The 22,702-nt window shown below is 52.1% G+C and overlaps 5 protein-coding genes across 5 annotated transcripts; 2 read left to right on the top strand and 3 right to left on the bottom strand.

Moving 5' to 3' along the window:
- Window positions 1–7,755: 7,755 nt before the first annotated feature.
- Window positions 7,756–8,847, top strand: UCRPA7_6371 (putative c6 transcription protein; the record flags this gene model as incomplete). Its single annotated transcript, XM_007918909.1, has 1 exon — window positions 7,756–8,847. The coding sequence occupies one exon, from the start codon at window positions 7,756–7,758 to the stop codon at window positions 8,845–8,847; it is 1,092 nt and encodes a 363-aa protein (XP_007917100.1).
- Window positions 8,848–9,271: 424 nt separating this feature from the next.
- Window positions 9,272–12,596, bottom strand: UCRPA7_6370 (putative chromatin assembly protein; the record flags this gene model as incomplete). The annotated part of the gene is made up of 7 exons (XM_007918908.1): window positions 9,272–10,346; window positions 10,398–12,112; window positions 12,166–12,231; window positions 12,288–12,306; window positions 12,363–12,421; window positions 12,473–12,538; window positions 12,594–12,596. The coding sequence occupies 7 exons, from the start codon at window positions 12,594–12,596 to the stop codon at window positions 9,272–9,274; spliced, it is 3,003 nt and encodes a 1,000-aa protein (XP_007917099.1).
- Window positions 12,597–14,223: 1,627 nt separating this feature from the next.
- On the bottom strand, window positions 14,224–15,862 carry UCRPA7_6369 (putative dolichyl pyrophosphate glc1man9 c2 alpha- -glucosyltransferase protein; the record flags this gene model as incomplete). Its single annotated transcript, XM_007918907.1, has 3 exons — window positions 14,224–14,885; window positions 14,944–15,710; window positions 15,786–15,862. 3 exons carry the CDS (start codon window positions 15,860–15,862, stop codon window positions 14,224–14,226), a joined length of 1,506 nt encoding a protein of 501 aa, XP_007917098.1.
- A 729-nt stretch (window positions 15,863–16,591) lies between these two features.
- On the top strand, window positions 16,592–17,982 carry UCRPA7_6368 (putative lectin family integral membrane protein; the record flags this gene model as incomplete). The annotated part of the gene is made up of 2 exons (XM_007918906.1): window positions 16,592–16,692; window positions 16,746–17,982. 2 exons carry the CDS (start codon window positions 16,592–16,594, stop codon window positions 17,980–17,982), a joined length of 1,338 nt encoding a protein of 445 aa, XP_007917097.1.
- A 216-nt stretch (window positions 17,983–18,198) lies between these two features.
- UCRPA7_6367 (putative xaa-pro dipeptidase protein) lies at window positions 18,199–19,894 on the bottom strand (the record flags this gene model as incomplete). Its single annotated transcript, XM_007918905.1, has 4 exons — window positions 18,199–18,409; window positions 18,494–19,612; window positions 19,684–19,810; window positions 19,873–19,894. The coding sequence occupies 4 exons, from the start codon at window positions 19,892–19,894 to the stop codon at window positions 18,199–18,201; spliced, it is 1,479 nt and encodes a 492-aa protein (XP_007917096.1).
- Between the last annotated feature and the right edge of the window lie 2,808 nt (window positions 19,895–22,702).

The following is a 22,702-nucleotide window of genomic DNA, read 5'->3' as shown; positions in this document are numbered from 1 at the left end:
AGGCTTACAATGTGTTTCATGCGATGCTGCCTCGAAGTAATTAACAACACCATGCGGCTCTCATCAACGAACTTTCTTTCCATTTCATTACTCATAGGGCCATCTGGAACGAGTCTTATGGTCCCCGACCTCTGAACGGCGATGTCAGGGTTTAGAGTGCTGGCCATATGGCTCTTCACCTCGGTGTTCACGATTCTAGCTTGGGATCATAGTTCTCAAGACTCCCTGCAGAGATCAATCAGTGAAAATGACTGGATTTTGGTAGCTTGTGAGTCTTCTGCATGCCCGAGGAAGAACTATTGCTAATGAGCCATGGTGAGTAGTCGTTGCGGTAAGCATACTCGACCTTCTCAATAAGTGACGAGAAATTGTAGAGCTAATCAGTGCTATGTTGCGCCTTAGCCTTCTGAGTAAGTTTCTGAGATATAGATTTGGCCACTCAAGCTCACAATCTTGGAGGCCTAAAAGCAAGGCACTTGAGCGAGAGTGGGATGCCCTTGTCGAAGGCGCAAAGATCCCGCTTTCGAGCATCGATTGCGAACAACACTCGGAAATATGTAATGAGCTAGGCGTGGATGGCTATCCAACGATCATATTATACCATGGTCCTGACGTCCGAACGCGTTATCTCGGACCTCGCAGAGCCTCGGGGTACTAAATTTATTACATCCTCAGTGAGGCTTGAGCTAACACATGGTTCGGGAGGTAGTATTCTAAATTTCGTTGCTCGATTGCAGCGTCCTTCAGTCTCAGAGGTGGCAGAAGATATCAAAGCTTTCAGAGTCATTGATGAGGCAGTGTTTGTTGGATATATCGACGTTAATGATGCCGAGGCGACGCAGGCCTTCAGAGACATTGCCGAACGCTACCGCGAGGAGTTCACCTTCGGGCTAGTGACTGATCCAGAGATTATCGAGACAGAGAATGTCAAGTCGCCTACGGTCGTATGCCACGTTCCTGGCGATGGTGACACAAGACCATTCACTGCCTTTGCCGAGCCAGGTGAATTAGAGAAATTCATCCTCGAGGGATCAAGGCCAGTCATTGGGGAGATGATGCCCTACAATCAGCAAAGGTTGCTTGATGTAAGTCAACTCCTTGAATGGATCACATTGTCGGGTCTAACCAAAGTCCGCAGCGTGGTTGGCCCATGATATACATCTTTGCAGAAACTGAAGAGGAACGAGCTCGGTTACGGATGAGTCTGGCCAAATTCGCAAGGGGATATTACGACTCCCTAACATCCGTCACTGTCGATCCTCTGGAATTTCCTGATTTGCCTGCGAAGATGGGCTTGGAGCCAGGCGCCTATCCCGCTGGCGCAGTTCATCAGCTGTCAAAAGACAGGGTTTACCCCTACCACAAAGGCAAACCTCTTGATTCGAGGTCGCTACAACAATTCGGGCTGGATGTATGGCAAGGACGTATAAAGCCTTGGACACCACCAGGCGTGACAACGACATACACAGATATAGGTCCGACACATGTGGCTTCGCGCAAGGTTTCTATTAGGAGCATTCCCGGCATGAATATACGGGTCGCCGGACATGATGAGTTGTGATTAGGTTCTGTTGAAATATAAATAGGATTCTAAATATCAAGGTGGTCCTATAGCTAGAAACAAAGATTACTTGCGTAATACAGTTACTTATTCACAGTTTAAGAGTGAAGAGACGCCAAATCAGAGAACATCCCCTTCATTCAAAGGAGCTTTGTATTTCTGTTGGGCTGCTTGCCTAATTTCCAAGATCTTGCAGGCCGACATATTCCCAGTACCGACCTCTCTTCACCATCAGCTCTTTGTGACTACCATATTCGATGATTCGTCCGCGCTCGAAAACGTAGATACGGTCAGCATGCGCGATAGAGCTTAAGCGATGAGCGACGGCAAATGTTGTGCGACCTTCGGATGCGATGTCTAAACTCTTCTGCACGGCTTTCTCGGATGCAGTATCTAGAGCGCTTGTTGCCTCATCAAGAAGTCTATTCCTTATAAGTGCATGGTCTCTTGTATTAAAACAATTGCTCGGATTTTGATACTCACAGAATTTTGGGATTTCGTAATAGAGCCCGAGCAATGGCCAATCGTTGTTTCTGGCCTCCTGACACTCGACTTCCTCGAGCACCAACACTGGTGCTGAGTCCTTCTGGTAGAGATTGCTATTGATGTAAGTGAGGTATATAGGAAGGGGCATCTCAAGCACATACCACAAACTCCCAAATATTCGCCTGTCTACATGCGTCCTCAATGGCGACATCGCTGACATTCTCGTCGTTGCTGATAACATTGTCCCGAATCGTGCCATCGTATAGTGTAGCATCCTGGTCTACTAGAGCAAGGTGTTTCCGAAAGTCGCGCAGCTTGTAATGGCGTATGTCCCTACCATCGACTACAACACTGCCTTTCTGTGGGTCATAGAAGCGCTCAATCAAATTCAAAACTGAGCTCTTGCCGCTGCCACTGGCTCCGACCAGTGCAATGAGTTGTCCAGGTTTAGCAGTCACACTGACGTCTTGGAGCACTGGATGGGTATGTTGAGTCGGATACGCGAAGTTGACGTCGTACAAGCCCACATTGCCCTCTAGGTGATTCACGATTTGACCTTCGCATGAGTCGATATCGATTTGAGGGACGCTGTCCAGCAACGCTTTGAGGCGCTGCGCTGCCTCCTGGCCACCCGCCACGTCTGGAGCATATGAAAAAACACCTCCTGCCGCTTGACAACCCCATATAATTGCAATGAAACAGATGAAGAAATTACGAATAGTGTACTCTCCGCTTCCAATCAACTTGACACCTCCATACCAGAAAAGAAGTGCCATAACGAACATGTTCATAGACCATGACATCCCGTATAGTAGCGCTGAGAATGCGTTCTTTGCAAGTCCAGACTGAAAATCGTCATTCAGCTTCGCCGTGTACTGTTTCAGAATTGTATTTTCCATCCCGAGGGCAGCCACAGTCCTGATGGCTCCAACGGCCTCAGACGCAATACTAGCTGCCTCAGTACTTTTGAAGTGCCGCTTTTCCAGATCTTTGATGATACTGAAGCGGGCGTAGCCCACACCAAGAAGCAGCGGAACTGTTGCTGTCCCGACTAGTCCGAGTTTCCAACCAAACGACACCGATACCGCTATAGCCGAAATGGTAGTGAATGTGCTATTCAAAATAGCCCCAAGAGTAGCACCGCTCAGCCCGTTCAGTTGGGACGCCTGCACAGAAAGGAATGCAGTCAGCGCGCCGGAGCTGTTTCCAGGGCGGCTAAAGAAGGCGAGGTCTTGTCTGAGGATGGCTTCGAACGCGACACTCCTCGCTCGTGATACTAGCCTGGCGGATGCGATCGCAAGCGGGACACCCTGCAGAATATAGGAGAAAAGCATGACAAATGCCAACATCCAGAGTAGGCCACTCCAGAAATTGACATCGTGGCCACCATTGGTCAGAGAAGGATCCGTCAAAGCCATTGTGCTCTCCCCAAAAAAGACAGCCATCAAGGGGTATCCGGCGCCTGAAATAAAGGCACCTATGAGCCCTAGCACTAGGAGATGCCTTTCCTGTCTATTAAGGCTCCATACCCATCTGTAGAGTTCCCATCTGGATAGTTTCATGACTTTCTCCGTTTTCGTCTCAGTCAAGTCTTGTATTTCATTGGGTTTGTGAGATTTGACTTCCTTCATTTCTTTATCATCCATGTCAGAATCTGAAGAATTGCCGCTCGACCTGTCTGCATTTCCAAGCAAATCCTGGGCGCGGACAAGAGACGAGTAGGTGCCACCTCGTGCAACCAAGCCTGCATGAGTGCCTTCCTCGCTAATATGACCATGTTCCATCACAACAATATGATCAGCGTCGCGGATCGTAGACAGCCGATGGGCAATGACAAGTACCGTTCTTCTTTCCCCATAAAGGTTGATCGCCTTTTCAGATTTAGTATCCAAAGCCGCTGTGAACTCGTCCAGAAGAAGAATTTGGGGCTTGCAAACGATAGCACGCGCAATAGCAACTCGTTGTCGTTGTCCACCGGAAAGCAAGCCTCCTCTCTCTCCGACTAGCGTGTCATATCCTTGAGGGAGTTCTGAGACGAAGTCGTGAACATAAGCTATTTTAGCAGCGTCCTCAACGAGGCGACGCCTAGTCGCGTCATCGGTCTGCCTACGTTAGAATGCAAGTCCATAACCAACAAGGGGACCACACCCACAGTTTCAAGTTCTGTTCCGAGAAGACCGTAGGCAATATTTTCAAATATCGTGGTGTTGAAGAGAAATGGTTCTTGGCCGACAAGGGAAATTTGTGTTCTCAACCATCGAAGGTTGATCTCCTGTATGTCGGCACCATCAAGGAGAATCTGGCCAGAAAGCGGGGAGTAAAAACGTTCTATCAAAGACACCAAGGACGACTTTCCAGATCCAGAAGGGCCAACGACTGCGGTTGTTTTCCCCGCTGCGACCTTCAAACTGAAATTCTCCAGGACTATTTGGTTGTCTCTTGAAGGATATACTAGCTTCACATCCTGAAACTCGATCTCTCCCTTCAATTCGGTAGGTATAGACCCCCCTGAGAAGTTTATCGGAGGTGTCCGGTAAATAGTGGCAAGTATTCGATTTGCTGCCGCGCCTGCGGCAGCAAATGCTTGTGCGTAAGGAGCAACCATGCCAAGCTGGAATCCCGCAATTGACATGGCGTAAAGAGTCGTAAGAATTTCAGATACAGTTGCGTCGCCACTTACCAAGAATCGATGACCTTGCCAGAAGGCTAGAGCAAAAGCACTCATTTGCAGCCAAATCAGTGATCCAAGAAATAATGCCAGAAGCGATTTGGCGCGGGAATCCAGACTTGCTGGGTTGCTCAGACTATCGTTGAACTTCTTCAAAAATCGAGACTGCGATCCATATGCTGCGACATTTCTCATAGAGGAGATCACTTCTTCTGCAAATGATGCAGCGATGCCGTACCCTTTCACCGACCCAATCTGGGCAATCCTCATTCTTCCTCCGACGACTACCATAATCATGACGAAAGCGACGGGATTGCAAAGGAGAACCAACGCAAGCCTCCATGATCGAACGAAGGCGATGGCAAGTGCCGCAATGAAGCCGCCTACTCCCGTGACGGTAAGGCCAACCTTTTCAGATATCCCGTCTTGCACTAGATTCATGTCTGCCGTGATGCGAGCGGTAATCTCGCCAGCACCAGTTGTGTCGAAGAAGCCGATATTTTGCCGTAGAAGGGCGTCTAGATAAGTCGAACGAACTCTCTGAGAAATACGTTGGCCGGTGAAAGTGAAGCCCATTATCATCAAAGCAGTCGAAACGAGCGCAGCAATTCCTAAGCAAGTTAACTTTTTTTTATCACCACTCTCGACAGTAGAAGGGATTCCTACCAATGTAGACAAAGTAAAGCACAAGGTCCGTAGCGTCGTCAGTGAAACTTTGGATATCGCCACCGTCTGAAGTGAAGTCCGAGAACTTTCCAGTAAGGGAACCGAGTATGATCTACCAATCGTTAAAGAGATTCTGGTCAACGAGTTACTGCCGACACCTACAGTCATCATCGGCATACAAGCGCCTGCAGCTGCAGCCATTACCATGGAGAACATCATGATAAGCTTGTCCGAATTGGAAGCGTAGCGATAGATAGCGAGATAGCCGGCATCACTGAAGGGTGTCTCCAGTTGCCTGTGAAGTATATCGTGTTCATTATCACTAAGATTTAGGGGGTTATAGTCCGAGGACGGCAACACCTCTGAGGAAGGACTCATGCCGCGAAACTCTCGATAGTATCAGCTGTCGACGTGAGAACACGACAAGGCGAAGTTAAAGAAACTAATATTTCGACATCAAAGAGATAAAGACTAGACATTCTTTTACATACATACATACGAAATAAGGCTGATGGACCTTCATATATCTAGCTTATTGACTACATTTTAGTTAACGGACATGACAAATTCAAAATCACATTCAAGTATAATTACTGTCACTTGACAGTCTTACACTTCATTAACAGATTGAAGGCTACATCATGTCTGCGAGATGTTGCCTTCGGATTCCCAAGACGGCGGTGCTTTTTCTGGGATAAACGGAGGAGGGTTGGCCCGGCCGGACACTTTTCGAGACATCTCTGCTGAGACGGTACCGGCGAGACGGTGCCGCCATATTGTTGACTCGGCCTTCATACCATACAGATGGCGAACGAAACGGAGCAGCACGGCGGAGATGTCTTCGGATCGAGATTAAAAGATGGGCGTTGACCACGATCCTGCTCCCCAACTTACATACTCGGGTTGCTAATTTGAAGGGTCGCAAGAGTTTCAGGGGTTCAGTTCAGCGAGTAATGCAAGTCAGTGGGCCGAGCGCGTCAGCCAACTGTTAGTGGAGATCAAGACTTCGCATATCGCTTTGGGAACGAAGCAGATCTCGCATTCCATTTTCATATGCGAAAACCTAGTACCTTGATTGGCTTCAATTCATACATTTTGAATTTATGTCATTATATAATCTACATAAGCTCTACAAGAATACCTTAGCGAGACAGTGCGTCTCAAGTTGTGTGGCAAATGGAGACTTTTCAAGCTTCGGCTGAATAACAAAGCCCGGCCGCCGGATAGCGTTGTCTCACGACATAATCAAGTACGACCCCTCTACCATCACACCGGGCTGCTAATGAGAATTGTACATCCACAGCTGGTGCTACTGCTACTTTGAATATTCGCTGACGTGAATGGAAAAGTCTCCGAATTGGGTCTGCTACAAATATACGTATCTACAGCATTAAAGTGACTTTCACAAACACTTCGGTTGATTATACTTTGCGAAGTGCCTCTCGCTTCTCCTTTCGAGGTCGTTTTGTCCGCCTGAATCTCGCATACTCCTGTGATATGGCACGCACAATGTCGCCGGTGACTGCGGCCGCACAAGTAACTTCGTTTGCACACACATTCCTCCTCACAGACGGCGTCAAACCGAAGTTGGAGGTCTCGGACCCGTCCGAGGCTCTTCGGAGGAAGAAGCGAGCACACAGAAAGTCTAGAAATGGTTGTGTAAGTGTCCGTCAGGCGTACTTTTGTAATATTGGAAACCTTTTGATTTTTCACGGCAAGTACGAAGACGCTGCATAGGTAGTCCGCCGATGCCGAATACAAATTAAATTCGCCGTATGGCATGGCAATTTTACTATCTTTCTGCAGCTGTGCGTCTCAAGCTAGACCTGCTAATACGGATATTCTCTGCATAGATAACCTGCAAGAGACGGAAAGTCAAGGTATGGCGCGAGTACTGTGCATCACGATGCAGCCACGTCACGGCCGTGTCCAGCATAGCTAAGTCGGATCGTAGTGTGATGAGAAGCACCCATGCGGGAATTGTGTGAAGCGGAAAGAACTCTGTTCCAATGCTCCTTCATGCGTAGAGTCTCTCTCCGAGGAGCGCGTGACATTCCGCCTCGTGCCAGAGCTAAGTAACCGCATATTCTCGTCCGGCTTTGATGCCGACGAGCGAGTCAACTTGCTTCATATGGAGCTGTTCTATCACTTTGAGAAGGTCACCGTGCCCACGCTCTCATTCGATATATGGCCGCATATGCTGCAGCTCTCCTTTCAGGTCCGTCGATTCCATACCCTGGGTACCTCGTTCACCGTCAAAAGGACCTCTGACCGATCCATGTAGTGGGAATACCTCATGAACGCCATGCTCTCCTTAGCAGCTACACATCTGACCATGCTGTGCCCGAACAACGAGCGATACAATTGTGCTGCAATGTCCTTTTTGACGAAAAGTATTCAGGACTTCCGAACGAACTTGTCTGCACCTATCACGTTAGAGAACTGCGACCCCCTGATGGGCACGGCGATACTGATCCATTACCTGAGCTGGTGCAATCTCGAATTTCTTGAAATACAGCCTGGACTTGAAGATGACTGCAGCCCTGAAATAGCGCATCTCGACCTTGCCAAAGACCAGATGTTCCTGCTGAGCCCCGGCGTTCGTCAGATCTTCTTCGTATCATGGCCGTTCTTCCAGCGCAAGAACAGCGTCTTCGTGGAGATAGCGCTGCTCAAGCCATGCAACAGCCTCGAGGATTCGCTCGAGCCGCAGAACATCAATTTCCAAATTAATGCGCACGGTTTCACGGACATCTTCGACGATCCGGTATACAGCGGTAATCCCAGGGCGCCACTGCCGGCGGCACCACCAGCCACGCCGTCCTATTCCTCGCCACCACCCGAGTTCTGCCCCAGCCGCGCAGAGATCTTCCAGCTGCTCACCATGCCGACGACTCTGACCCCCGACACAGACGTTCAATCGAGCGTCCACCCGACCTGGGATCTCAATCTTGTCAGGGATGAGCAGCAGGAGATGTCCATCTACCCCAGCCTGAGCCCCAGCCCGCTACCGCGACCCCTGACGCCTCAAGCCGCCGACCTCGCCGAGGCTCTCAGCCCGCCAGCAGTACACGGAGACAGGGAGGCGGTGCTGCGTGCCGCCTACGACCGCATGGTTGCCCGCCTCAGTGTCGTGTTGTGCTTCATGCCGGATGCGCACTTCCCCTCGACGGCGAACCTGTTGTCACCGACCCCGGTGCCAATGCCGCAAAAGGCCGACCTGGAGAAGTATATCCTGTCGTTCCCTCTGTTGTGCTTCGGCCCGTTCCTGGAGCTGATCCTGGCGGGCGACTCGCGCGCGCTGGTCGTGCTGTATCACTTCTACCGCGCTGCGCGGGTCCTGCTCCCGACATGGCAGTCGTGGTGGTGCGGGCGACGGGCCTCGGTGATGGAGACCCTGATCAGGAGTGAGTTAGAGGCGCGAGGGTTGGACGCATGCATAGCGACAGCGCCTTGCGCGATTTGATACCCGATGTGAGGGGTTCACAAAAAGCGTTGATTGAGAGGAGCTCATCATATCGTATTGAAATGTCCGTCAGGAACAGTACTCTTATAGACGTCTATAGAAGGAAGGCGATGCAAATGGGGATCATGAAGCAATGAAGCCAACCGTCATCGTCTCCTGTCCTCCGCCTCTCGTGAAGACTCGCGGTTCTACACCTATATGGCCGATACCAATTCCTTGATCCGGAACAAAAACGCCTTTACCTCTAGCCGAACCAGGACTGTGCTTTTTGGTCATCTCCTATGCAAATCTAGGCAGCTCTCTACGCCTCGCAAGTATATGCAGTACAATCCGTAAACCAGTACACACCAGCCAGCCAACCTGGCGCCGCCGTGATGCCACCCCGAAACCAGAGATTTGATGGAAGCAAAGCAAGCTTGAAGCTTTAGAAATTATAGCGTGTGCCTTGCCGACCCTTCTTTGGCGGCGGCGCGGCTTCGATGGTCTCCTTCTTCCTGCCCCTCTTTCTTGACTGGGGAGGCGGAGGTTGCTCGCTGTGCAGATGGCCAAGCTCCTCCATAGCGGTAGTATTCTCCCAGTCTAGGCAGCGATAATGTCTTGGTTCAGGGGTCTGAGCATTCCTTGTTCGGGTGCTCATCCGCTTAGAATCGTCCTTCTTCTCTTCCTTGTCGCCTGGGTTCAAGTAAGCCTTGCGATTTTTCATGTGCTTGATAATCTTCTCCTTGAAGTTCAAGATCTCCTTGCGCAACTTCAGCTCGTTGTAGCCCCGCGGATCAAGCCACTCTAGAAGCTTCTCGACATCTTCAGGCTCACAATAGTAGCCCCATTGTTTTGAAGTGTACACGCTCGTCTCGCCTTCTTCTCTCTTCTTTCGCTCTGGTACAGTCATGTTGAACTTTGCCTTGTACTCGTTCTGATAATCAGGCTGCATATCGATATAACCTTCACGCTCCAAGTCGCTGGGACCCTGTATCCAGAGACAAGCGTTGGCGTAGTCTGCCGAAGCAGTTGAGCTGTCAGGCAGACCGCCGTAGGGCATTCCGTTGCGCTCAAACCAGTAATACCGATTCCAGAAACGATCCTTGCCCAGGACTCTCGTTCGCGGACAGTCAGCTTCTCGAAGATCATTGTCTATGACGGCGACTTCCTCTTCGCACTTGCTGATGAACTCTTCCTTCTTCTGAATCTCCTTGAGGAGTTTGGCGAACTGCTTGGATTGCTTAGAAGCCTTGGCAGCCTCCGCTTTTTCCTTCTTCTCCAGACGTTCTTTCTCTTTTTGTTGGCGTTCAGCAGCTCGGTCCTGGGCTCGTCGGAGACTGCGGCCACGAGGAGCCTCGTCATCGCTGTCAGCCACTTCGTCCTCAGCAGGTGTCATCTCTTCGACGCCGCTCATCTCTACGTCAACATGGCCATTGACGGCCTCTGCTGAAGGTGAATTTGGTATATTGTCGGGCAAAAGTATTTTGCGTTGGTCATTCAACTGCTTCAACTCTTCCATACTGCAAAAAAATTAGATACTCGACTGGAATTTGAGTAGATGGGGTGCTTACGCTTGTTTCCGCTGTCTTTGCCAGTCAATCTTCTCCTTTCTGAAAGCTGTCATCTGCTCACTGCAGTCCTCCATGTAAGCGCGGATAGCCTTAGTCTCGGCGGTGAGCATGCAGATGATTTGCAGTGCCTGAATGCGGTAGTTGACATCGAGAGCAGCGTAGTGCTGACGAACTGTCTCCTGAGTAGCCTCGACATCCCTCGGGACCAACTGAATAAGGAGCTCCTCGCATGACGCGTGGAGACTTTGTTTAGTGGTGTGGGAGAGTTGGTGCAACAGTCCGACCATGATCAACTCCCAGCCGCCGTCCTTGAAGTCACGTTTCCTCAGGTGGTCGAGCCAATCATAATCGGCAAGAACATCCTCAGCTCGATGTTTTGGTGCATTCTCCGCCTCTTCACTTTCCTTCTGAGCTGCTGCAACCTCAGCTGCGAGCCTCTCCGCTTCAAGTTTGGCCATACTGCTTCTAGTCGCACGGCCCGTTGGTTGCGGCTCCGGATCCGCATCGCTATCAGCATCCTCTTCCTCATCTTCTTCTTCCTCGTCGTCCTCGTCGTCTTCCTCTAGCTCGGGAAGTTTGAATTGTACTTTGCCTCCGTCAGCTTCGGAATTAACTAGGACCTTCAAGACTGCGCAGTGAATCTCATCGAAGAGCTGACAAGGAGTCTCTTCTGACGCAATCTGAAGTGCCTCGACATAGTCGTCAAACGTAAAAGAATCCAATTTGAAAATCTCGCAATACACATTGAGCGTATCCCAGGTCTCCAAGAGGGGTCCAACAGAGTTCATTCGAATCTTGTCGCCCAAAGGGGACCGGTCTTTGACCTCAACAGGGGGGTCATTGCATAAGTATTTGAGTGCAGGTCGGACAATATCTCTCGGCTCAAGCTGTAGATCTTCGATCGGGTACTTCGGAGGTGGAGGAGGCGGCGGGGGTTCTGGCGTGAATACTGGCGTCATGGCTCCATGATTTCGGTAAGGAACTCCAAATTGGAAGGGGTTACCGGGAAGAGGGAGATGTACAAATGCGCCAGGCTCAGGTCCATGATGCTTGTTGCCCTTGCCTCCCTGGCCCTGGCCCTGCTTGCCCTTCTGCGCCTTGGTGTGTGCGGGCTTGAGCTCTGGTAATCGCACGGGCCCGTTATTTGTGAATGCATTGTTCAAGCCATTCATGTCTTGCGGGTGGACCATCCTCTTCTGCGCTTGGACCTGTTTTCGCTCCATCAACTTGGTATCGTAGCGCAAATGCGGCGGGACACGCGTGTCAATTTTGTATTGATTGGCAATGTCATGCTTGACAAGCCAGGGCGCACCATTCCACGCTTCTCTTGTGACTGTCTTCTTGATGAAGGATCGCAGAACGGACTTCGTAAATGTCCTACGGTCACGGGACATGTGCGAATCGTCGACAACAGCTTCCTCATCCGGTCGTTCCACCAGGCTGACAAAGTATCGTGAGAAGGGTGGCGTCAGAGTACCGTCCGGGAGCACCTTACTGCCGAACCTAGTCTTGTCGCGCACGATGCCTTGCAACCGCTCCCCCGTGTGAATGTTTACGGTGACTGTCTCGCCGGGGTAATAATCTGTCTTGAATTCGTCGTATATCTGGTCGACCAAGTGATCGATTCGAGACACGGTCTGGAATTGGACGCGTCGAAGGATTGGTCCCTTGAGGGGCTCGGGGAAAGCTTGCTCGACCTCTTGGGCGCCGGCAGTCTAGACCATTTCTGTTAAGCATTGACAAGAGGGAGTAGTAACAGTAGACTTACCTCGCTCTCCAATGCCTCGAAGAAAGTAAGGCCGGAGTGGCCTGTGATCTGGCAGATGAAGCGACGCTGGTGGTGTAAGTGGGGGTCTCGAGATTGCGCGCCGAACTAACACGACGGCTTACCTGTTTATAAAAGTCCATCCTGGAAGAAAAGTCAGAACACGGTCGAATAACTCCTAGAACTTGGGGCAATAATACCTGGTCAAGTAGTCTTCATAGGTAGCAAAGACCTCCCCCGTCTGGGGGATCAGCCACACCTGGCGACTGCTCAGCTCCAGATCCCGGTGCATGCAAAAGCGCACACTTACCTCGTCGGACTCATCCTCTATGGCCGGCGGCACCAGGAACTGGACCGGCTTACGTTTGAAGAGGACCTTGAGTCGTGGGTCAGTATGGTGCAGAATCTGCAGTAGGGGGAGGGCGGCATACCATATCGGCGGACTAAGACCGCATCTAGATATTGGCCGAAAATCGTCTGCAAGGCTGAAAGTCAGCCTTCCCGGTCCAATACTTGGGACTTGAGGCCTCTGAGAGATGGATGGCTTCAATCGTGGCGGGCCGTGATTGTTGTTGTGCCCAGAAGTCGCGGTTGTGCCGGGTGGGCGACGTGGACCCAAAGCCCAAGTCGTGGGAGGTGGAGGTGCAGGTGCAGGGACTGGGGGGCAGCGAGCGGCACTCTGGAGGACCGACTTACACTTACACGAGGCTGCTGGGCGCGACGAGACGTGTTTCTGGGTGATTCTCGGGGCTGTAGAGGCTCTTTGGGTTGTTTCGAGCTGTGAGGCCACGGATGAAGGCGATGAGGAGGCCAGGAAGCTGACGTGCCGTGAGAAACAAAACAGGAAGCAATTTTTTGAGGAGAGGAAGAGTCCCAGGTCCCGAGAGCGTGCATCCCAAATAAGATGCGTCCACCCTGGTCGAGCCAAGTGGGTCCCGGACGGAGCGGCGTGTCAAACAACAGGCACACCTTCTCTCACCCAACTTCCCTTGTTACCTGTTAGGTGCTGGCGGCGTCCTCCCTCTCCTCCTCCTCCCCCATTCTCAAAAAGCCCCCATCAAAATCACAGTCCTCACTCCTCTTTCCTTTGTTCGCCTCCAGAATGCAGAATCCCCAGCTGAACACACCAATCTTGTACTCATTTTGATCCCCTCAATGAGCAGAATTGATTCGATGTTATACAAGTCAGATGCGACCATTTTTCGCATTTTTATCTCACAATACACAATTTTTATAGGAACCACCAGGCAGGGGGTCCTCGAGGTGAGCTGGCCGCTCCCCGGCCTCCTTCACAGGACCGCGCCTCTACACCAAGACAGCTCGCCACCCTTGCTCTGCAACACTTTCAAGTCTTCTTTAAAAACTTGATTTCAATTGACTCCAAGGTTCTGAGATTGAATCTGCTGCTCAGAGGGTCAGATAATCTCCAATATCAACAATGCGTCCGATGTGATTGAGGCTCAACCGGTGTAAGTGCATCAGATCAGTATCGCCTGACCGAAGCTATCTCTTTCAATATGAATGAGATGGCTCAATTTCTCAAACGGAGCAGTGCATGCTGTTCGGAAAACTGAGACGTGAGTATCTGCAAGTTTTCAATGTTGTTGATCTCTTCAAATCCGACTCACTGGGTCTATACCGACGAAGAGAGCGGCGAGTGGATTGGCGTTAAGCGAAACCCATCAGCCTTGCATTGTTTTCCCAAAAGCAAGTACAACAATGGGAAAGTGTTAGTGAATATTACTCTGGACACGGGAAAGAGACTTTTCGCAGGCGAGCTTAGTGGATTGCAAATTTGGCAAAACAATCTCTAACAAAGGCTCGAGGGCAGTACAAGCGGGAAGAAAAACACGTGCTAGTAATCCTTGCATTTTATATACGTATACGCCAGGGGTAGCATGTATAGTAACCTCCACTGGGCATCATCCGCCGTGGCCACTGTCAATTTCAGCGCATACCGCTAATCCTTTAAGATGCTCATGGTACATCAGTATTGCTACGCATTTGCAAATTCTAATTGATGTTTATTTGGTATATATAAGATGCGGCTTTCTACGTAATCTAGGAGGTGAAATAAACCACCATGAATCCAACCCAGCTTCCAACGACCCCTACTGCTGAGTAGGAGCTCGTAAACATCAGGGGCAGAAACTCAAAGCTCTTACCGAACACGATACCGTGGATCAGAGAGCAGTATGCAATCAGCGGTATGCTTACAGCAATGTACAGGGTGTTTAGACGGTCAAACAGGAACAGTCTCGGCCTGTTCGAGGCCGGGGCGAGACGGTCAAAGACCATGAGGAACAAGACAAGCCAAAAGACCGTGTAGATTGTCTTGATAGGGAACTCCGCTGGAGTAAATAATAGCGGGAAGAGAGAAACATGACCCGCGACAGCGAGCGGTCGGAAAGCACTCAGATATCGCCTGTCTTTCAGGGCTATGAGGCTGAAGGGGATGATGACCAGAAGAATTGCCTTCTCGTGAACATGCCACCCGAATAGGAATGACGCGTAGCCGCAGAGAGTCACTGCGCTAATGAAGGTGTCCCAAGTCGGCTGGAAGAAGAGCTTGATCAGAGGGATTGCCTGGAAGAGCAGAGTAAGGCCAAAGCATATCCTCGGGCTAATCTCCGGAAGCACGGCAAATGCTGTGTCTCCAACTAAACCACGAGTTACGCTGTTTAAAGCCTCCTCTTTAATCGGAAGGCCAATGCGCGGTGCGACTATGAAAATATCAGTATTTGCAGCCAGGAGAACATAATGCTGAGGAAAACGCCATACCATAGATCAGTACTCGATCGGTGAAAGAGTACATTGCCCATGCATTTGGTGCCCAGTAAGCATGGCAGAGCCCGCGAGAGAACGGAAAGAGTCTGCTCAGGATCTGTGGAATTTGTTCCTTTAGCGCGAAGGGGCCAAAGGCGGCACCCAGTATCGCAGCGATGCCGCTGCCGAGCTTCACGCAGTTGAGGAACTGAATTCGGAACATGGACTTTGGCGACAAGCAGTACACGCGCAAAAGATAGACAAAGTACGCGGGCGCTAGGTACGAGTAGATGTGCTTCATGCACAGCAGGGTAGCGAAAATGAGTCCACTCGCCAGCAACCCCGATCTCTTCCGAGCCAGCACAAGAGACGCGATGAGGATACCGTACATGACGCCGTTGTACTGGAAATGGATGTGATCGATGATCAGAAGACCGGGAGACAAGAGAATGGATATAGCAGCAGCTTGCGCAGCTCGTTTCGATGTGCCATGAGACGAGTCCACGAACATCTGCAGCGCATACACCAGCACGAGCTCCGTAAGGATGACCGTGGCTCTCTGGAAGTATACAGTCTGCCAGCTATCGTACTCCAAGTTGTATATCTTCAGCATGGCCGGATCTGCCAGCTTTGCGACTTGTGACAGGATCCATTCGAAGTAGGCGAAGAAGGGAGGGTAGTCCAGAGTCCACTCTGACGTCTTTTCGTAGTACCACTCCCAGAGTGGCAGACTGTGTGTAATGGCGAGCCAATTTCGGTGGACTTCGAAGTCTGTTGATTTACTGCTCGACTGCATTAGCTACCAGTGGCTCCTGGGAGGCAAGTGAAAGCATGTGAAGTCTGGCAGGAGGACTTACTAGGCCGGGAAGAGCAGCACCTTGAACGCTGCAGCTACTAATGCGCATTGCGCAATGGATGGGCGTATTTCAGACATTGAAACATGTCCACTCGGGGCGGATCAGGTGATGTTGTTGCAGCTACGAAGCTGGTTCACGAGCTCGATCTTCGCTGGTCGGACCTGAGCCCGGACTTTGCGTGGTCTTGGAGACAATCATTTTTGTTGTTTGGAGCTTCAGCCACTGTGGCTGCTTGAGCCACAAGCCACACACTCAAGCGATGCCCCCACTAACAAGGGAATTGGAGAAGCTCCTGCAGGGGCCGTGCTTTGGGACAGCTTGCTTCAGATTTGGGCTTTCAGAGGGGCTTGCAAGCTGGCGTCTCCACAGCCGGCGCTGAGGCGAGACACGGCCGGTTCTTTAGAAAGAGAGACCAAAGCTCTAAGACAAGCCCGTTTTCGGGTGTCTAACTTCAGCAACTTCCTAGCTACAGTACCATGTGCTCTTTATCCTCTTTTATTTAGCGTCCTCTTGTGATCGGCCATACTGTACCATTATCTACTGCTCCGTCTCGTTACTTTTTGAATTGCATTTCCGCTGTTGCTGGTCGTGTGCATGCTCTAGTCCCGGAGCTCTGGGCCGTTACATCAATTGGAGTTTGGCGGCGACCTTGGATCTGATATTCTGCCAGGGTGGCCTCAACCCGCGCGGAGACTGAAATACCCTGAACCACCTCCCGCAAAACCATAGTATACCCATATCCCTCGAGACTGCATTCCTGCTACCTCTGAAGCTTGTGAATAGCTTCATTCACCCGAGACATCGCCATGCGTGTCCCATCATTACTGTCGCTGTGCCTTGCGGCTGGCTTCTCGCAGATACAAGCACAATACCTAGTTAGTGAGCTCAGCTTCGGCTATGGCACAAGGTATGCAGGAGACATCGCGTGAACTTGCAACTCTGTATCTAATGGCATTCTAGGATAACGCCAGACAACACGAAGAACATTCCACATTTCTCAATCCAGGGCACGCCAGCGCCGCCCGAAGTCCTCTCCAACAAGATCATCCTCACGCCGCCCGCGCCGGGCAACTCCCGGGCGGCGCTCTGGGGCGACCGAGACCTCATGCACACGCAGTGGGTGGCGGACGTCGACTTCCGCGCCAACGGGCCCGAGCGCGGCGGCGGCAACCTGAACATCTGGCTGGCGCGGGACGGGGCGTACGCCGTGGGCCAGGGCAGCATCTACACGGTCGGGCGCTTCGAGGGCCTGGCGCTGGTCATTGACACGCACGGCGGCACCGGCGGCATGGTGCGCGGCTTCCTCAACGACGGCACCACCGACTTCAAGGCGCAGCAGGTCGACGGCCTCGCCTTTGGCCACTGCAACTACGCCTACCGCAACCTGGGCCGCCCCTCGCAGCTCAAGCTGCGCCAGACGGACAGCAACTTCCGCGTCGAGGTCGACGGCAACCTGTGCTTTGAGAGCGACAGCATTGCCCTCCCTGGCGGGTACAGGTTCGGCATCACCGCGGCTTCGGCGGACAACCCGGACTCGTTTGAGGTCTTCAAGCTGGTTGTGATGACCGACAACCTCGAGGCGAACCAGGACAGCGCACCTCCAATCCCTGGAGAGCAAGAACAGCAGCAGCAGCCTATGCTGAATCGCCAGAAGGACAACCGTCCGCCCACACGGTTCAGCCGCTCAGGGCTAGTCGTAGAACAAGACGTCTCCTTTGAGAAGGACATGCCCGACCAAGACGCCAACGCCATCACGAGCTCCAAGGCGCAATTCGCCGACCTTCACAACAGGCTACAGAGCGTCAACCACCACCTGTCCACCATCTTCCGCACCATCGCGAACCAGGACAGCATCGGCGAGAAGCGCCACGAGGAGCTGTCCATCCAGCTCGGCGAGCTCAAGGGCCTGATGACGAAGCTCGACAAGATCGTCGATCTGGAGTCGAGGATGCAGAACTTGGAGAACGAGGTGCGCAGGGTCAAGGGCGACGTGTCGAGCAAGGTGAAGGAGTCGGAGCACGCGATCAAGGGGCTGATGAGCGATACCCACGCCACGCTGCAGGACACGGTGAAGAAACATGCCGCGCCCGGCCACAGCCGCCTCATTTTTGTCATCATTGGCAGCCAGTTAGTGCTGGTCGGCGGCTATTTCTTCTATAAGAAGAGAAAGGGCGGCTCGCACAAGAAGTATCTGTGAGGCATGAGCATTTGGGACGAGAATCTATGTACAAAATGTGGCGTTTGATTATATAGGGAATTTCAGGGTTTCAGGTAGCATGAACACTTGATATTTGAACGAAGTCATTTGATTATTGCCCGCCACAATTCTCCATAAGTGACTTGGTCTCATCGCGTCTCAACAGTAGCCCCAACTAGGCGCCCATTTTAATCCAACTAAAATGGATTCAATCTCTTAGAAGCCTTCACCGTTCATGATCGCCATGGCCTCCTTAGCCTTCGGTGCGGTTGTCAAGTTCTCATGTCCGTCATCCGTTACCAAAATGCAGTCCTCGATGCGAACGCCGCCGACCGGATAGTACTGCTCCAGGATCTCCTTGTCGATGAACTTGGCATGAACAGGGCTCTTGAGGAAGTACGACTCGATGTACTCGCGGCAGAAATAACTATTGCACGTATCAGTATTCTATATCTCTCTCACAAGATTGCATTGACTATTCTGCAGGTGTGGGAGAGGCAGAGAGACTCACATGCCAGGCTCGATGGTGACAATCATGTTCTTCTCCAGCTTCTGCCGGCCCTTGTACGGCGGCGGCGTCGTGACCGCGTCCCGCGCCATGCGCACGAGCAGCTCCGGCGTGAACATCTCCCGCTTGCCCAGCCTGCGTCCGAGTCGCCCGGGCCCGCCGGCGCCGGCGCCTTGCACCCCCTTCTCGCCAAGCAGCAACCGCTCCCGGCCCATGACGTCGTGCACCTCCAGCCCGACGTGGTGGCCCAGGCCATGGGGGAAGAAGGCGGCCACCGTGCCCGCGGCGAAGATCTCGCGCGCCGTCCCGCCCGTCAGGATGCCCAGCCTCAGCAGCTCGACCACCGCCACCATGGCGGCGTGCAGGTGCAGCGAGTAGTAGACGACGCCCGGCTTGATGCGGTCCACGCACTCGGTCTGCATGCGCTCCACGACCGCGTACACGGCCTCGGCCTCGGGGCTTGCGAACTTGCCGCCGATGGGCAGCGTGCGCGTGACATCAGACGCGTAGCAGTCCCACTCGGCGCCCGCGTCCAGGACGACCAGTTGCCGGCCCTCGAGCGCCTCGTTGTTGGCGCCATAGTGCAGACTTGCTGCGTTGGGGCCGGAGCCCGCAATCACAGGGTAAGCCTGCTTGGCGCCATTGGCGATGCAGAAGCCGGTAAAAACGGCCTCGATCTCGCGCTCGTTGGTAATGCTCTTCATGCGCTGCAGGATCATCTTGTGTGCAGCGCTTGATACAGCGTTTGCCTTGCGAATCATCGCCACTTCGTAATCGCTCTTGACCACGCGGGCGGCATCTATAGCAGGCCGCAGCTTGTTGGTGTCGATGTGAAGAGGCCCGCGGCCCGGCCGAGTGCGTGGCGGCGGACCCTGGTTGGCGTTCAGGACATACATGATAGACGTCGGTCCCAGCGTAAGATAGAGATACTTCTCCAGGTTGGCAATGTACTGCACCTGGTCGACTTCATAACTAGTCAAGCAGTCCTTTATACTTGGCGTCGAGCCATGCCATAGCTTCTGTGTTGGGTCGACGTATGGAATCCAGAGCGTGAGCAAATCATTGCCAATATCATATGTCACGGCGCAACCTGGAAAGTTGGCACCAGACAGATAGTAGAAGCTGGGTTGGTGTCAGGAACCCAAGCCACAAGGCAACTAATGAACGCAAGTATCAGAAAAGGGGCAACGTACTACCTCCTCTGGCGAAACGGCACTTCAACATCAGAGTCCTCGAAAGCCCTCGTAGGCTCACCCGGCAGGTAGATCAGGCCCGTTGAGAAGCCCAGCTCCTTGACAACCTTCCTCGCATGTTGTTTTGCTTTGCAAATAAGTCAGCGTCAGTTCGTGAGCCATTGTTCTGCTATAGCGCATCAAATACACCAAGCCGGATGGAGCATGTCATTGAATTCTGAGCTAGAGATGGCATAGTCCAATACCATATGCGGACCAACCCATTTAACATATTTGGCACCACAGCCACATAGCAATTCAAACCCCTGAAAGAACCTACCAAGGAGAAGGGGGAAAAAAAAAGGGGGCATCAAAGAAAGGCACGCAGCTCACCTGGATACCTAGACGGCAGCGCCGTGCTCGATATAGACGGGATAGGCGCAGGCGGCAGCGGCGGTGAGAGCGCCGCCGCCGGTCCGGGAACCTTCACCTCGATCGCCCTGGACACGCGCGCACACACACCGGATTAGTTTGCCAATCCCTATAAACCCAGCCGCAAGGCATTGCCCGCCGGAGGATGATCTGGCTGGCAGTTGGGCGGGCGGTGTCTTCTTACTTACAGAGCATCGAACTCGTCCACCACAATCAAGTCGTAGTCGGCCTCCATCGTGCTTGCGCCAACTGGGTGAGGGTGAGGAAGAGAGCTGCTGGTAGCTCCGCACTGTATGTGCTCCGTACACCTCCGTACGTAGGCCGGGCGCCGCGGATCTCTCTGCTCGAGTCACGACAGCTCGTCGGAACGTGGATTCGGTTGCCGAGGTAGAGGATGAACAAGAGACTTGGACAGATGAGCCAAGTCGACTTGGAAAAGGAAGATTGGACTTGGCGCAGCGTGAGGGTAAGCTCCAGGTCAAGTGTGGTGGTGGTGAGCACAGTTCATTGTGGATGACCGTCTGTCCATTCTGTTGGGGTGGCTTTGTCCTCCTCTTGCACATGCCAATGCCAAATGCAATCAGCAAATGCCCCTACAGCCACACCTCAGCCGGTGGTGCTCCGTACCTACCTACCTATACCTATCCTACCTTATGAAGCTAGCTATCTACCTGCCTTATTACAGTAGTCCGCAGTACAAAGCTACCTAGATAGGCTAAGGTAAGACAGGTAGGTGTCCATCTAGGTAGGTAATCAATCACTGTAGGTAGCTATTAATCCCGTAATCGCCCCTAACTTACCTTATCGCTTTCGTACTGTAAGTAACTGCGGGCCGCGTTCGGCAGCAAATCCGCCCAACAACCGCCCTGGAGTGTTACAAGGATGGCAGGCCGACCGATTGTTACCACCCAACCTTCAGCACCTTGCCTGACCCGCCTTTCTGAAGTACCTGTAAAGCTTTGGAGGTACAATACCTGGCGCTACAGAATCCTTCCACCTCCACACCTCAACTCATAGCCAGCTCCGCCCGTTCAAATCGGGTAACGTTTGCGCCATGGCCAGCCAGCCAGTCAGTCATACAAGTACGATGGGTAATAATATTAGGCCTACAGACTACTGTAAACTACCGCCGCGTACACGTTATAAGCTATGATTACCTTAGCTGCCGTGCATTACTCAGTCTGCCTCGGCCGATAGACACTTGCCATCCCCGATGATGGACCCCTTTCGAGTCATGTTGATTCAGAATCTTTTCGTTAAGCGAGTCTGATGTCACTCCGCGCCAAAGACACTGGGGCCTCTTCAGATCGTCTTGTTTCATTAGGTACAATACATTCATCTCTTATCTCGCCTAATTTTGAATTTGAAGTCTTGAAAAATGAAATGGACTTGCCGTCTTTGGTTGGAAGCAAAGACGACAAGACACTAAGTGATGGAGGTATATAGATACATCGGAAGGGAAGAAGGTAGCGAGAGATATGTACATAGAAATCGTTGTGGTTCTGGATCCCACAGCCAGCTAATGCTGGCGGGTCCCGATGTGTGATGATTGTTGTAATAGGATATGAGAAGACGTGCCTGTCATTTCCCAATGCCTTTCATATTGGACCGTCTCCTTTTTAAATCCCCCCCGATATCGAATGCCATGCCCCAGGGCAGGCTGAAGTAAACCGCTCCTAGAGAGACCCGGGAGCTTGCCCAGTCGTCTCATCCGAGGCGTCCAAGGGTATCATAGATTTGAGCGCACAAAACCCCCTCGCTGTTGTTGTTGTTGTTGTTGTTGTTCGTATTATTTGCCGGCCGTTTCGTCTTTAGATGGGTCGATAATTAGGTCCAAACGCATCGCCCCAGTTTCCCCTGAAACCCGGGTCCGCCATCATCTCCTCCAACTCCCTGTTTTGCCGTTGCTGAGGGTCGTGATGTTGCTGAGGTTGCCCTTGAAGAGTTAACATGTTAGTCGAGTTGTACATTTGTTGTGACAAGTCCAGGCCGTGTTGGCCGTGCCCTGGTTGCATCAGGTATGATGGTACAGGGCCCATCAGCTGGCCCTCGATGTCGTCATACATGTTCGGCATGTAAAACTGGCCCGAGGCTTGAGGCTGACCTCCGCCTAGGTGAGGTGATTGCGCCACTTGTGATGCAGGGCTCAAGCCCATCAAAGGTTGGTTAGGATATGCGAAGGGATCTGCCGATGGAAACATTATTTCGTCAAGTTTATAAATCGTGTTTGCGCTGCTGGTCGGCGTCCCTTGGTTCATGAATGGGACTGTCCGGTGGCTCGTGGTAGGCGTGCCACTGGACTCGGAGCTTGCTCCGGTGGATGGCATATCCAGTGGTAGAAGGTCAGGGAAATTAGACATAAAGTTTTGTTGGCGGGTTCGTGCCTGGTTCTGGGCGACATTGTCAAACGACATTCGATGAGCAATGTGTCTGAGGTGGTCTGCTCCCGTGTGTCCAGATTGCGGTCGATGGAGCTCGTCAGAACGGCGTTGCGGTAAACTTGCTGGCAAGCTTGATGGCCCACCCTGGGGCGGCAGCGAACCAGCCTTCGGTCCTGGCGCAGATCTTTTCTTCGTCGGAATAGGACGACCTTTGCCTTTCTTCGTTT

Source organism: Phaeoacremonium minimum (genome assembly GCF_000392275.1).
Source record: "Phaeoacremonium minimum UCRPA7 unplaced genomic scaffold PA7_03_scaffold_468, whole genome shotgun sequence".
NCBI classification, from domain to species: Eukaryota; Fungi; Ascomycota; class Sordariomycetes; order Togniniales; family Togniniaceae; genus Phaeoacremonium; species Phaeoacremonium minimum.
This window is presented reverse-complemented; position numbering and strand designations above follow the sequence as displayed.